The sequence below is a fragment of the Carcharodon carcharias genome, chromosome 6 (genome assembly GCF_017639515.1).
Source record: "Carcharodon carcharias isolate sCarCar2 chromosome 6, sCarCar2.pri, whole genome shotgun sequence".
Classification (NCBI taxonomy): Eukaryota; Metazoa; Chordata; class Chondrichthyes; order Lamniformes; family Lamnidae; genus Carcharodon; species Carcharodon carcharias.
The window spans coordinates 16,599,300-16,615,985 of NC_054472.1; the positions used below are offsets into that span (position 1 = coordinate 16,599,300).

Consider the following 16,686-nt stretch of genomic DNA (forward strand, 5'->3'; position numbering starts at 1 on the left):
AAGGGGAAACATCCTTTCCACATCCACCTGGTCAATACTGTTCAGGATCTTATAAACTCCTATCAAGTCACCCCTTACTCTTCTAAACTCCAGTGGAAACAAGCCCAACCTGTCTAACCTTTCCTCATAAGACAAGCTGCTCATTCCAGATATCAATCTAGTAAACCTCCTCAAATCTGCACATAGTATTTGAGATGCGGTCTCACCAATGCCCTGTATAACTGAATAAATTATTACCTGGCTTCCTTTCTTTCCTGGGTTTCCTGGTTCACCCTGCAAAGTATTATTATATAAAATAATATTTGTTGAAAATGTTAAGTCCAAAACATTTAATGGTAAAACTAAGATACTGATTTATTACAAGTTTTAGAAACATTAACATTTTTTTTTGTTGTAGAACATTATCATTTCAGTTGAGGAACAGCTTTTGTTAGCAAAGACGTTGTAGGCCAAAATCAATATACTCTTGATTTGGTGAAGTTTTGGGCTTTGTTCAAGTTTAAATAAATGCATTATTCAGATGGTAGAGTGAAAGTTGGAACAGGATGAGAATTTCATATTTAGCCGAGTCATGGATGTAAATCCCTACCTTGTTTCCCTTTGGTCCAGGAATCCCAATAGAGCCGGGCTGGCCTGAAAATCCTGGCTCTCCTCTTAAACCCTGTAAGTGATAAAAAAAATAAATGTGGGCTCCTTCTAAACTGGTTAACTATTTGTTGGCAACTGCATGTGTTATATAAGTGAAGCACTGGACAAAAACAAAGAGTGATTGATGTATTCATCATGATAATTTAACCTTTTGCCACCTCAAAATAGCCAAACACTTAAGCTGGTAAGCACAAAATCCGGCAGGTTTAATATATTGGACTATTTAATTCCTGTGAGGGCACATCATTTGGACTGTGGTTCTAGAGGGAGGCTCACCATCTGCTCACAGCAACTAGAGGTGGGCAATGACTATGGCCAAAATGTGTGCAGTGTTAAAATACATGTCACACACAATGGGATAGATCTTCAATTTAGACGGTTGTGACACTTGATTTGTGTTATCCAAACTGCTTCATTCTCACTTCCATTGATATTAAAATCAAGCGCTTACTATAACGCGTACAACATACCCACATGCAGCAAGACCTGCACAACATTCAGGCTTGGGCTGATAGGTGGCAAGTAACATTCAAGCCATACAAATCCAGCAAGAGAGAATCTAACCATCTCCTCTTGACTTTCAATGGCATTACCATCACCGAATCCCCAACAATTAACAACCTGGGGGTTTACCATTGACCAGAAACTGAACTCGACCAGCCAGATAATTGCAAGAGCAGGTCAGAGGCTGGGTAATCTGTGGTGAGTAATTCATCTCCTGATTCCCCAAAGCCTGTCCATCATCTACAAGGCACATGTCAGGAGTGTGATGGAATACTCTCCACTTGCCTGGATGAGGGTGGCTCCAACAATACTCAAAAAGCTCAACACCATCCAGGACAAAGCAGCTTGATGGATTGACACACTGTCCACCACCTTCAACATTCACTCCCTCCACCACTGATCCTCAGTGGTAGCAGTGTGTACTATATACATGACACCCTGCAGCAACTCTCCAAGCCGCCTGCAACAGCACCTTCCAAACCTGCAATCTCTAGCACCTCTATGGAGAAGGGCACCTAAAAGAATTAGGACAAGTTCCCCTCCAAGCCACACAACACCCTGACTTGGAAATATATCGCCGTTCCTTCACCGTCGCTGGGCCAAATCCTGGAACTCTCTTCCTAACAGCGTTGTGGGTGTACCTATACCATATGGACTGCAGCGGTTCAAGAAGGCAGCTCACCATCACCTTCTCAGGGGCAATTTGGGATGGGCAACAAAATGCTGGCCTAGCAAGTGATGCTCACAACCTATGAAAGAATGATTAAAGCATCAGTTTATGCCTGGGGTTCAGGAAGGGCAGTTGAAAACCTGCTTCAGTGAGGCGAAAGGGCAAAAATGCCTCTCTAGTTTAGAAAATGTATATTTGTTTGAAATTCTGCTCTCCACAAAACCTTCCCTTCTCAATGTGCACACGGTCCCATGAACCAATGAAGGAGCAAATAAGTGCTGCACCACTGAGCACTAGAATGCATTGCAGACATCTTTAAGCACCCACAAATGCCATAGCAACAGGTAGGCCCTAATTTGCTGTGTTGCAGTCAGAAGCAATGGCTATGTTGGCCAAGTTATCATAGGATTTTCAGAAAGGCAGAAACATTCTTAAAGGGCTGAATTTTCAGAGCAGGGATGACTCTAGAGCCCTTCAAGACTGGCGGGTGGGTCCCGATTACAGGATTCCCAACCCCATTCCTGGCTGTCTGATTTTAGGGAATGCTTTTAAAGGGTGCGGGCTGGTTCCTATCAAAAGCCTGAATCTGGCACTCTTGACTCAGTCGGTTCTGTTGCAGAGATAGACACGTCCTACCCCTCCACAATTTTCATGGAGCCAGGCCAAGTTTTTAAAGAGTCATGATCTATTGCCCCTTAGAGGAGTTGCGATCCCTAGTCTGCCTAAGGGGACCTTTTAGAAGGTAAGTTTAAAAGGTCCTCCTGATGTTGCCCATGCCAAGGCTTTCCCCCACCCACTCCCTATGGCCCCTCATGCCCCTATGCCAAGTTTTGACCCTCCATCCATCTCCTATGGCCCCTCATACCTCCAATGCCAAGCTATGCCCTTCTACCCATCTCCAATGGCTGCCTCCAAACTTGTGCCCAGGTTGGCTGGCCTGACTCCAGTCAGTCCCCACCCATCGGCAATGAGGGGCACCTTGCGGGCACCTTCTCCAGAGGCAGGCGGGCTGAGCCAGAAATTCTCCTGACTCCCACTAGCCGACTCAAGGATTAAAATTCAGGCTAAAGTCCCTGAAACTAATTGTTAGGAAATAAAGATAATTCAAGTAAGTTATATTGCTGTTTGTGGGTGTTAGGAATGCGTTTCAGTTTTAATGTTTGATTTGTATTTCAGTATGTGTGTGTTAAGAAAAGGTGAAGTTGAGTTTTAGTTTCAGTTTAAAAGGTACCTGCATTTCTAATGAGGGTTTACGACTGTAAGAGAAGTTAAGCAAACACAGTAGAACAACTGGGCTATTGCCTAGCAACAGGGGTCCAGGGAGGCGAGTCCCTACCACAGACACACACAGAAGAAACTAGAAACAGCAGTTTTTGTGTTGTTGGGAACAGCTGCCAGGCAGAAGCAACCTAGAAGTACATATAGCCAGTTCCAAGCTAAAGTTAGCTGAAAGTAGCTGCTAGGGAGAGACTGGAGCGAAGGGGACAGATAGCCAGTCCCAAGCTAAAGAAGAAAGTCTCCAAGAATCCAGAGGAGTGGAACAGGAGGAAGTCCCAAGCAGCCCTTTTAGTCAAAGGAAGGACAGGAACCTGGAAAAGGTCCTGTTAAGTGAAGTTAAGGGTGAGGGACAGAGAAAGGCTCCAAGTTTCAAGCTTAAAGCTCCAAGCTGCAGGAAGCAGAGTCAAAGCAATATAAAGGTTTGTGAGAAGTCAGAAGGTCCAAAGAGGCAACTGAAGGTCTGTAACTCTTTGCTATGGGCATATGAAGCAGTGGTGTATTGTTGACAGCTGAGTTGCTGAGAGAGAGGGTGTGAAAGAAAGCTTGGATTTATGTGGTGACCCAGGGGAGGGGAATATCAGAAGGAGAGTTCAAAACCCTAGGGGTGAACCCTTGTGGAAGGCAATTGAGAGAAAGCATCGGGTTTGGGAGAAGATTCCAAAACGGGTTCTTGGAGAGTGGAGATGGGAAACCCTCGTGTGAAAGATGGAGTTCAGTGATACTGATTGGCTCACAGTGTGACAAGTGCCTGGGGGGTGTTGAGGAGAGATCCATAGTGTCTGGGGTGATGTCTGTCGTTTGATTTCAAAGTGTGGTGTGTCTGACCACAGGTCGCCAATTGGTTTACATGGACTGTACTTATTGTGAACATAAGATAGCTTTTGTAACTTGTGTTTTCCTTACAAATCTGTATATATCTGTAAAGGTATAGTTGTGGGTGAAGGAGTATTGAAATATAGTTACCTTTTCTTGTTTAATAAATGTTTTATGCTTTTGTCAAAAGTTCATTAGCTGACTCAGTGGCCCCTCTCCAAGCATGTAACTCTTTCGAGTACAAACACGTTTCCATCTGTTCTTATTCACATGAAGTTACATTGTTTCATAGTTTGCCATTGTGAGATTTGAACTCTTGATCTTGAGGTTACAAGCCCAGTACCATAACCACTTGGCTATTTAGGCCAAGCCCTCTCCCAGCATGTAAACAAACAAATAAAAGTTAGGATCGATCAAGCTGGGTTCCACCCAGGGATCAGGCTTGTCCAGTGATAACCTCAGCTGGGGATCATAACATTAATGAAGCCATTAATTAATGCTTTTGTAATAGCCGTTCCACTTATTGCATCCATATCACTGGCTAGGACGCCTGAGAAAACTTAGTTTACCATTGATGGAGTCACACTCAATGTCATCCAATCCACAGAGAACTAAGAATAGAATGAAACGAATACCAAACAAACTGTGCATTTTATTATCCAGAGAACTAAATGATACTTCTTACTATAATAATGGACAGACAATGAAGAGCGTATCGAACGGCAAAAGTATGCATCATAATCCACTATACACATTAGGAAACTGTTTTTGATTTTGAAAGCATGTTGGCAGATATATTCAGTATACAAACATCCAGTGTTACAACAGTGGTCAATAGGTTACAGGATAAATGAGGAATTACAAGTTGGACCTCCATATGCCACTGTATATGCCCATTACCTGAACCTACAATGTAGAGGCTAGACCAGGAATCCCTGCCTGCCTCACTTCTAGCAGTGGCATGAAACTTTGGGAATATCATGGTTGAAGAGCTCCCGTGATCTGACATGCCAGCAGGTAGAGGCCAGGCAGTTTCTCAGAGGAAATGTAACAGGATGAATCTCACCAGGGTTTTTCTGGCAAAAAAACACTTTTCCAGCAGAAATTAAGAAACATCATAAATCATTTACACAGTGTATTTACAACACACACTGTAATCCTTTGGGTGATACATTTGTTATGCTGACTTTTAAAAACAATCAGCATTTGGAACACTGATTTTTGGCAAGCTAAATCAAAAAAGACAACTAATTCAGATCACAGCACTGAAATTACATGAGTTCATATTTTTAAACATTCAATGAAATCCCTGTTAGAGAGCAGGGTTCATCACTGAACTATGTATTGATTGATTAAAAAATGCAATTAGCTCATTAAATGTTTTTTTCTCACCATTAATTATAATTTATACTAAATGAAAGTATAACTCCATGAAATTAAATAAAGTAATACTACCATTTCCCAATTTCAGCACACATTGGTGTTCAGCAGATAAAGGACGTGGGAGTGGGAGAACAATTGGGAAACAATGACCAGAAGATAATCAGGTTCAATGTAAGAATAGTAAAGCAGAGTCAAAATTAAGGATGCAACACTGGAAAAAGTTCCACAAGATTAAAAGGGCTCAGGCCCTTATTAACTGGGCAGAAAATCCAGCAAAGAGGTCAACAGATCAGAAATAGGAAATCAAACATGAGATGGATAAAGTAGAAATAGACATATTCTCATATGGCAACAATGGGTGCATCAAATAATAGATAAATAATAATGGATAAATAAAGAGATCGAATCTAACTGAAACTTAAAAATGGAGTCATATGATACATCTGAGGCAAATAATATCAAAGATAATAAATAAGCTAGGAAGTGTTGGGAAGAGATGACAGGGACATTAGAAGAGCTAAATGGTGTAGAGCAAAGGGTTAATGGTTATGTTAATTAGACAATGATGTTAATGATGAGGCATGCATAATATCAGGGTCAGATGACCAAGAGACCAAAAGAGCAAGACACAGAAGTCAGTTTTCAGAGAATGATGTACTTATAATGAGGTCTTGGACATAAATAGTTGTGAATAAATAATTTTAAGAAGAACTAAAACTGATCATCTCCAAGTCACTCACAGCGTAAGAGAAACCTCATCCAGCTGGAAGACAACACAACTAAAAGATAACAATCCAAGCCAAAATGCAACATGAAAATGTTCAGCAAACAATATTAAAGGAATTAGAAAGTGTTTTTTGCAGCATAGACTGACCGAGATGATGCTAGAGAGGCCCAGAAGGAGAACCTGGAAATGGCAGGTACTGGTCCGAACTGGAGTTCCGTTTTAAGGTATGTAAGGCAGGTTCGGACCAGCACTCATCATTTTCCAAGTTTTACTGGTTTTTCCTTCTGGGTGGGAAATTAAAGTAAAATAGAGAACAGAATCTTTGGCTCAACGAGCTGAGGCGTGAGATGACACAGGGTGACATCGGGCATGCATCCCAACGTTACTGCGCATCATTTAGATTTTCAGTTTGGTGAGTGCGCAACCGAGTTGGCTGCATGCCTGCCGAACTATCAAAGGCCTAATAAGGACTGTTAAAAAGCAATTAAGGCAATCAGCTGAGCTGCCCATTCAACCTTAAGGTTGGTGAACAGGCGAAGAGCCCAGGCGGACTTGGCATTTTTCATGGAACCTCGTCCACGGGCGGTGTGAAGTTTCATGAACGATTTAACAATTTCAGAAAAATTTTTATTGAAATTAATGCTTACGTCCCAGCTCGTGTGACAGTTTCACATGAGGGGACATGTCATAAAATTTTTTCAACACTTTAGTAAACCATTTAAACTTAAAACTAATCTCCCTGAGGCAGCTCTGTGCCTCAGGGAGATTTCTGCGCTCTTTCATGTATGCGCTCCCTTTGGGACTGCACTCCCAACTCAGGGAACCACCCTGCCCGCTCAGTACTTCCGGGTGCGTGTCACGCTGGTTGGGCCTTAATTGGCCCGCCCACGTAAAATGGCGGCGCCCAGCTGATTGGGGGCACCGAATGGTTTGGGCCTACCTGTACCCACACAACTCCCCCAACGGGGAGAAAATTCTCCCCAGAAAGATTGCACTTATATCTCAAAGCACTCTCCAGACAGTGAAGTACTTTTGAAGTGTAATTACTATTGCAATGTAGGAAACGCAGCAGGTGATTTGCGCACAGCAGGCTCCCATAAACAGCAATGAAATAATGACCAGATAATCTGTCCTATGTGGTGTTGATTGAGGGAAAAATATTGGCTAGGACACCAGGGATAACTCGCCTGCTCTTCTTCAAAATAGTGCCATGGGATCTTTTATGTCCACCTGAGAGGGCAGACAGGCCTCAGTTTAACATCTCATCCGAAAGATGGCATCTTTGACACTCCCTCAGTACGGCAGTGGAGTGTCAGCCTTGATTTTTATGCTCAGGTCCTGGAGTGGGACATGAATCCACAACTTTGTAACTCCGTCTCGAGGATGTCACCAATTGAGACACAGCTGACACAAAGGGTAGAGACTTGTAATACTTGTGGTTTTCGCTGTAGGAGAGGATACACATTTTTCAGGTTAGGGCGGGTTTTGATGGAGCAAAAATGCAAGGACGATTTCCTCTGGTCTGAGGGCCAGTGATGAGAACTTATTGAAATTGAGGAAAAGGGGTTAGGAGAGAGACATTTCTTTGTAGAGAGGGTTGTTCGAGGACAGGTGGAGTGCTGCAATGTTGGACAAGACATTAAACCCAGGTCCCATCTGCCTTCTCAGGTAAATGCAGGAGATCCCATGGCCACAATTTCAAAGAAGAGCAAGGGAGCTCCCCCTAGTGTCCTTTCCAATATTTACTCCTCCACCAACATCATTAAAACAGACTATCATGGCATTATCCCATTCTTTATGGGAGCTTGGGGTGTGCAATTTAGCTGCAGCGTCTCCTACATTACAGTGACTACACTTCAAAACAATTCCTTGCTATAAAATATATTCATTGCAACTGAAACTTGGATACCACTCACTGCTGAGCCCGGATGTCCTGGAAGACCTGGTAGTCCTGGCCCACCGACATCCCCCTAAATGAACAGTGAGCAATGGCATAAAGAGGTAAAATATAAAGGAACACAAGATTATTCCAGAAAGACATTAATCAATTTCAATGAGCTACAAGTGCTGGCCAGGTCAGCGATGCTCACATTCCATGAAAGAATTAAAAAAATACTTACTCACCGATCTCCTATGGCATTTTCAGCTGATCAAAGAAAGCCAGTGTGGAGTTGGAAAGGGTAGATCATGCCCAATGAACCTGACTAAATGTTTTGAAGAGGTGACTAAGTTAGTGGACAGGGGAGTGTCTATGGATGTTATTTATATGGTGTCCCAGAAGGCATTCGATTAAGCCTCTCCGAGGAGACTTAACTAAAGTTGAAGCTCATGGAATTGAATGAAAATTATTGGCTTGGTTAGAGAATTGTCCGAGTGGCAGGAGACAGAGAATAAACTATTCACCCTATTTGTTACCAGCTTAGGTGATTTAAATACCTCAAGGGGTGAATTTTCTTGCCTTTTTCAGTGCATTAGTAATGTATAAACTGCAGATTTTTTTTAGGCAGGTTCTTTTGGTGGGAGTCATTTCTGCCCATTTTGTGCCATTAGAAAGCTACTCCTCCCCCCAACCAAACTCCCTCCCCCCGACCAAACTCCCTCCCCCCGACCAAACTCCCTCCCCCCGACCAACTTCCCTCCCCCACCGCCCCCAAGTTGAAAGTTCCAAAAATCTGTCCGTTAAGTTCTTCCTGACCCCATTTGCACACACTTCCTGAGGAGCTGCACTTCAGCAAAGAGACAACTGGACATCCTTGTGTCCTTAATGAGGACTCGAAATGTCAACTCTTTTCTTCTCCGCCGATGCTGCCGGACCTGCTGAGTTTTTCCAGGTAACTCTGTTTTTGTTTTGGATTTCCAGCATCCGCAGTTTTTTTGTTTTTATGGACATCCTTGTGACCAGCCGCAAAGCGTATCAGAGCCCAGATCACCTCAGGATTCTTGTTCATAACACAATCCTCCCATAAGCTGACCTCTTTCTCCTGTCCCAACAGAAGGACATATCTCAATCCACTATATATCTTACTAAATGACAACGTATCAGCCCTCTTTATCCCTACATGACCATGCCAGTAATCATCACCAGAGTGAATAAATCAGCACCAAAGGGGTGCACCCTTTCCTGTATGACTAGCCTCCAGGCATAATGAAGTACCAAGTTGGTGCAGTCTATTTTAATATGATAATTGCACAATGCATATAACCACCCTGCTCTTTCCAAGCACTGCCAATCAACCTACTTACTCTATTGTGTGTTCTTGCTCCCTTCAATCCCCTCAATGAGTGAATTACATAGAATTACATAAGATTACATACAGCACAAACAGGCCATTTGGCCCAACCAGTCTATGCCAGTGTTTGTGCTCCTCCCACCTTTCCTCATTTAAATCTACCATCGTAACCCTCTATTCCCTTGTCCCTCATACGCTTGTCTAGCTTCCCTTTAAATACATCTGTACTAATCACAACAACCATTCCTTGTGGTAGTGAGATCCATATTCTTACTCTTTCTGTACAGAAGTTTCTTCCGAGTTCCCTGCTGGATTTCTTGGGGACTATCTTATATTGATGGCCTTTAGTTCTGCTCTTCCCCACAAGAGAAAACATCCTCTCCACATCCGTTCTTTCAAAACCATTCATAATTTTAAAGACCCCAATGAGTTCAACCCTTAGCCTATTTTTTTCAGTAGAGGTTAGAGTGGTTAGGGATCTAAATGAGTGGAGTTCTACATGTGTCTTCTTTGGCTCACTGCCATGCCCTCAATTTGAGGAAACTCCCCTCACTTGCCACCGCAATTATTTGACTCCATAAAATCATTCATGACAGAATGGTAAAGAACTGCACAGTACCGTTGGTCCCGGTGGTCCATCATGTCCAGGTGATCCCTGATGTCCTTGCTTACCCTGCAAAGATGATCAACAGACCATAGGTAAATGGACAGTATTGTCATGACTATCTGCCCTCCCCCCCACCCCCCACCCCCACCAACCACCCCCACACCCCCTCCTCCCCGGCTTGAGTTTTTTGCCCATTTTCTGAGGGGCTGATTGGAGCAGTGGCAGGATTAGGGGAGATGGTGGTACAGTGGCAATGTCACTAGACTAATGATCCAGATGCCCCTGGCTAATGCTCTGAGGACTGTGGTTCAAATCCCACCATGGCAGCTGGTGGAATTTAAATTCAGTTAACAAAAACCTGGAATATAAAGCGAGTATCAGTAACGGTGCCCATGAAACTCTCATTGGTTGTAAAAACCCACCTGGTTCACTAGTGTCCGTTAGGGAAGGAAATCTCCTGTCCTTACCTGATCTGGCCTACATGTGACTCCAGACCCACAGCAATGTGGTTGACTCTTAAATGCCCTTTGAAATGGCCTAGCAAGCCACTCAGTTCAAGGGCAATTAGTGATGGGCAGAAAATGTTGGTCTGGCCAGCAATGCCTTCATTCCCCCCCACCAAAAATTAGGAGGAGCACTGGGCGAGGGGGAGGGGAGCTGGGGTAAGTGGTGTGCTCTAGACAATTAGCTCCCTCAAGCAGGCAGCCATGCCATTTTCTACATGCATGTGGGGCAAGTAGGCACTGAATGTGAATCCCAAATCATAGTTGCGCCTGCCTGTCTTGTGCAAAGAGTCTTGGAAGACCTCATGATCCTCTGATGGGCCATGCAAATCCTGGCAGGGCACAGAGTTGCAGGGCACTGGCGGACATGTGCCCAAATCAACAGAATGGTTTCCAGCTCTTGAAAATTCGAGTTCCCATTTTTTATTTAAATTAGGTGGATGCCTTATATGTCTTGATTGCCAGAGCTCCCCTATTGTACTGCGGCCATTTGCAATTTCCCAAAAAGATCGTGTATCCCAATCCACTTAGATATCAAAAAGAAAAGAGTAACAGCCCCTTACTCCAAACCCCTATGCTGCTTCCACTTAAATATTCAAATGATCACATTCCTATTATTGGGTGAGATTAGCTCTACTGTATATAAGCACAGCTAATTCACAATCTTTCCCCCATATGGGACCAGACAGAAATCAAATGACTCCTGAAAAAATTTGATTTGTGCTCTGTGATTCATATAAATGCTCATTGCCACAGAAGTGGTAAAACAGAGTGTTCTAAAATTCATAGCATAAGCCCTGATGCCAATGAAAGTACAAATGAATTTTTTGGCCAGTGCTGTTTTCCCCCCACAGCACCCTCTTCCCCAATTTCAATCCTTACTTTCCTGAAGACACAAAAGTCTTTAACATTCATCTCATGTAACTTATACAACAATCTCTTGTTGATTGGAGAGGCCCAGATGATGAAAAACAAGCTGTTCAAATATTTATCCTTCTAAGAAAAAGGCAATTTTTTTTTATAAGAAGGAAAAGGCTATTTCAAGAAAGCCTTCCGTTAGATATGACCGGAGGGCTGAATTTGTGAACTCTATCTGCCTACAGAGGAAATAATGAAAAATGTCAAAGAGGCAGGCGTGTTGACTGGCTGGTTGTCCAGTCTGTTGTTCAAGTCTCTGTGATGTTTCACTGCTCGAACCATGAGAAGTACCGTCCCCACTACTTACACTATCCATAATTATCATGGATCAACTGCCCATATATCACACAAATGATGCACAGCATTTGGCACTAAAGGGGTCAGTTATAAAGGCGCTGCTCAGTGGTGCGGTGGGAAATTTTGAGGTGCAGGAGCTCCAAGAAGGGGTAGCATGGTGGCGCAGAGGTTAGCGCTGCTGCCTCACAGCCCCAGAAACCTGGGTTTGAATCCGACCTCGGGTGTCTTTGTCTATGTACACGTTCTCCCTGTCTCTATGTGGGTTTCTGCTGGGTGCTCTGGTTTCCTCCCACCATCCAAAGATGTACAGGTTAGGCGGATTGGCTATGGTTAAATTGCCCCTTAGTGTGTGTGAGTGTGTGCCCTTTGATGGACTGGCGTCCCGTCCTAGGTGTACTCCACTTAGTGCCCATTGCCTGTCGGGATAGGCTCCAGCTCCTTGGGACCCTGAATTGGATAAAGCAGTTCTGGAAAAGTGAGTGAGGAGCTCCATGAAAATGTGTTGGCCATTTCATTTCTAAATCTACTATTACGATGTTTTCCTACGTATTCATCATTTGAGTCCCCAAACGTCAGTAAAACTACGCTTTTTGAGTGAAAAATATTAGTGCCGGTAGTAGTTTTATTTCGGACCATATGGTATTTTGATTCAAAAACAAAAATAGCTGGAAAAATTCAGCAGGTCTGACAGCATCTGCGGAAAGAAATACAGTTAACATTTTGAGTCCGTATGACTCTTCATCAGAACCTGGTATCTTGATTCATTAGTCTTTAGCATTGCTAGAATTTCATTATGCAACAGGTTACTTATTCCAAATCTATTTAAAAACATTAATTACAGAAAACTTTACTTACAGGATATGGAACAAAAGTGAGTAAATAGAGTTAAGATACAGATCAGCCATCACTTAACTGAATGGCAGAACAAGCTGAAGGGGCTGAATGGCCTATGCTTGTTCCTGTGTTGCTATCTAGATGTCTGCGAATGGGCTTGGCACATGTGTGCAAGAATCCATGCATCAAGCTCTTTCTCCAGTCAATTCAAACTAGTCCAGATCTCAAAGAACTATTAGTCAGATAAATTAATGGCTCGCATAACCTCTCCGATTATCTACAGCATTCAAGGTTAAATGTCAGCAGCTCCAGCAACCAGATCAATCTTCAGTGCCTCAAACCAAGCTAAGGCCATTTATGCATTTACATTTAAGGAGTCAATATCTAAAGCATTTGTACCAACCACTGTGTCACCTACAATAGTGAAAATAATTACAAGATATATATTTAGCATTTCAGTGATATCCTACTCCTCGATCCTACCCACTTTACTTAATCTTTCAAAGGAAATATGTGGCTTTTCTGGCCTCTAACAGAACTTATAAAGCTTTGTCATGGGAATGCCACCTGATCAGTTGTTTCTTTCAATGCATTTTTGACATTCAACTGTGGTTTTAGTTAACTTCAGCTGTATCTGATACCTATGCATGCAATCTTGCCATTGTTTCATACTTTGTGAAATATTTATTTTTGAAGACTATTTGCCTAATACAGTTTGTACAGCTTAGCAAATACTCTCCTATTTTTGAAAAGGACATAACAAGGTTTTCTGACTATATATTTAAATAACTTTATTTTTCTTCCCCATTCCTTATTTCCATCAATCAGCACATCCTAATCTCTGTTTCTGAAACCTTCCTTTATACCTGAAAATCAAGCCCAATTATTCTTACAGCAGGTACCAAGTTGTCTGCAGCAGTAATTTTGGCAAACAAATGGAATCTGATGATATGATGGCTATGGATATGACTTGAGGGGTTGTTAGGACATAGAATGTTCCCACCAGAAACAGTGGCAGGAATAAAATCCATCATAAATTTCATATCTGAAATAAAACAATAGTGGAGTGTGGGGAATAGGATGATGTAGACGGTTCTTTCTGAGATTTGCACAGTTGCAATGATGGGCCGAGTGGCTTCCTTCTGTGCTATGAAATTCTACGGTTCCCATGGGGAAATCGGATATTGCCTCAGGAGCATTGCTGCTGATTAAATCCATTACTTTCCTACATGTTGAATAAGGGCGAAATTCTTACCTGCACTCACAAATACCTTTTCCCTATTAAATAAAGTAACACACCCCAATTTCTGACCAATTATCATTTCATAATGTACATATAGCCTTTTCATTTTCGGTATTGTGGTTGTGCTTCAAATAGGATAAATGAAGTGATTGGCAAAGCTTCTGGGTTCTAAAGAAACCGCTATACACCTAGAGAATTTGGCATTACATAAGCCAAGTCTTGATCCTTGTAAAATACTTATCAGGTTGGGAAGCCTAAGGAGGTTGCAGCCCTGGTGCTGGGGGCTTCTATAATAGAGGCCATTGCCCGATTCGCTCCTGCTTGTGATAAAACAAAGGAAGAAAGGACATTAATCGAAAAGCAGAATACGTTGTTCTTTCTGAGGGAATGCAGGCTTGAAGTGGATTGACTTGGCCTCGCCTCAGTGCTAGGGTAAGGGATTTACTTGCAGAATGTTCTTCTCTCTCCCGGTGAGCTGGTGGCACACTCCTGCATGTCACATCCTACCGCGAAGATGGCTGCCCCTTGAACACTTCCAGTAGCCAACTGCAGCCCAATGCCACGTGGTGCCTCCCTGTGCGGAGGCCGCAGTCAGGATCGGCTCACTCCTGAAAGAGAGGGCCGTTTCCTGGATACAAATGAGACTCCCTCACTCCCTTACACTCACTCTCTCTCTCACTTCCACACACTCACTCTCTCTCTCTCACTCCCACACACTCACTCTCTCTCTCTCACTCCCGCACACTCTCTCTCTCTCTCACTCCCGCACACTCACTCTCTCTCTCACTCCCGCACACTCACTCTCTCTCTCTCACCCCCACACACTCACTCTCTCTCTCTCACTCCCGCACACTCACTCTCTCTCTCTCTCACTCCCGCACACTCACTCTCTCTCTCTCACTCCCGAACACTCACTCTCTCTCTCTCACTCCCGAACACTCACTCTCTCTCTCCCGCATATACAGAGCCGACAGCCTCTTTCTCGTACGTTGCCCCCATCCCAGACCCCCTTCCCCATCCCTCAACCCACCCCAACCCCCGCCATCGACTTGGGGCTGTGCTCCGCAGCGTCTCACTCCCAGGCCTCGCAGCCAGTCTCTCCTCCCTGGGGCACCAGGCCTCGCAGCCAATCTCTCCTCCCCGAGGCTCTGGGCTTCCGCTCCCCTGCACACTGCTCCCTGAGCTCTGGTCGGAGGTGTCGGAACGCTGCTCCAGTGCGCTTTGGCAGCACTAAATTTCTGCCGCTGCTTATAATATATTTGGTGGTCCGAAAATTTTGGGCAGTTCAAGTAGCTTCAGTCAGCTCTTCGTACCTCATTAATGTGCAATTACATTCATGAGGTGTCTGCATTGTTGTAAGGTTTTGTTCAGTAGGTCTCATGAAGAGGTTCAGAGGCTTGTAAGGTTGAACTGTAGTGTTTATTGGTAACACATAACTATATACACATGTACAGACCAGGAGCTAACATGCTGACCTCTACTCGAGTCTCTCCATAAAATACTGTCTCCTGCCCACTGTCGTGGGTCTCTCTACATCGTACTGTTCTCCAGTCCCACAATAACCTTTGCTATGCTGAACATCCTTATACTACATGTATGGAAATGTTAACTTTTGTTTCTTTCTTCCCTCTCATAATTTCTGCAAAGTGGATCAGACAGCCCTGCCACCCACCATCCATAGTCCCTCCAGGGACCTCCACACCTCCTATAAGTCCTCCTTGCTAGCTGACGTTCTGCCACCCATGGCAGGGTTAGAGCCACATTTCTTGGGCAGGATGTGAATGTTGGGCAAGACACCACCCTGGGCATGGGCATCCACCCCGCCCCCACCCTCCCTCACACCAACCTTACCTCCCACAGTCCCCCCAGTGAGCTGGGTTGCTGGTCATTGCGGATAGGAGAGATGGTGCCCATGACCCATCAGTTCAGGGATCTTGGCCATCGAGCACTCGAGGATGGCGGCCAAGTTGACTGGAACATGGCTGCCCTGTTGCTGTTGTTACCTTTCCTGAGCAGGGGATGGGGACACAGACATCTAGGAACTGAAGGTAGGTCCGAGATGATTGAGTATTGGCTCTCGAAAGGGCTTTACCTCTGGAAGACTGCAAGTGCTCTTTTTTTGGTCACACTGATTTTTGGTTTAACTGTCTGCTGTGTAACATAGACACACCCACTATAAGTAGGGGGACTGGAAATATTGGATAGTTGGAAACTCTAGAATGAACGAATGGACATTTTAGCAGAAAATCCTTCAATTAAGAAAAAGTGCAATAGAGCATCCAGTCCTGATAACTGCTGCATCATAACTTATAAAACCAGGAGTTGAAGTAGTAATTAGCCTGAACTTTAAAAGCAACATTTCTTACACAGAATGACAGAAACGAATAAAATACTTGCGTAGCATTTAAATAAAAGGGCCCATATATATACCTATATCTATATCAATATAAACAACAAATATTTATATAGTGCCTTTAAAGTAATGAAATGTACCAGGTTGATTCACAGATGCATTATAAAACAAAGTCCGAGACTGAGCTACATAAGGAGATATTAGGCTAGATGACCAGGAACTCGGGTCAAAGAGATATTTTTTAAGGAGAGTCTTAAAGGACGAAAGTGAGGTCGGGAGATAGAGAGATTTGAGCTTGGGGTCTGGGCAACTGAAGGCAGGGCCATCAATAGTGGAGCAATTATAACTGGGAATGCACAAGAGGCCAAAGTTAGAAGAGTGCAGATATTTTGGAGGGTTGTGGGGCTGGAGGAGATTATAGAGATAGGGAGGAGCAAGGCCATGGAGGTATTTGAGGGCAAGGATGAGAATTATAAAATGGAAGCATTGTTTAATGGGGAGCCAACATAGGTTAGCAAGCACAGGGGTGATGGGTGAACCAGACTTGGTGTGAATTAACAAGCTGGCAGATGAGTTTTGGATGTTCTCAAGTTCATGGATGTAGGATGTGGGAGGCTGGCCAGGATTAGAATAGTCAAGTCTAGAGGTAACAAATGGATGAAGGTTTCAGCAGCAGAT

The 16,686-nt window shown here is 43.7% G+C and overlaps 1 protein-coding gene across 1 annotated transcript in view; it reads right to left on the bottom strand.

Moving 5' to 3' along the window:
* LOC121279225 (collagen alpha-1(XXI) chain-like) overlaps positions 1–16,686 on the bottom strand; it is a 182,488-nt gene that overhangs the window by 18,970 nt on the left and 146,832 nt on the right. Inside the window, exons 20-23 of the mRNA XM_041190265.1 lie at positions 9,873–9,926; positions 7,940–7,993; positions 590–661; positions 238–273 (exon numbers count right to left, since the gene is read on the bottom strand). Of these exons, the coding sequence (XP_041046199.1) occupies positions 238–273; positions 590–661; positions 7,940–7,993; positions 9,873–9,926 (216 nt within the window). The remainder of the gene's footprint in view (positions 1–237; positions 274–589; positions 662–7,939; positions 7,994–9,872; positions 9,927–16,686) is intronic.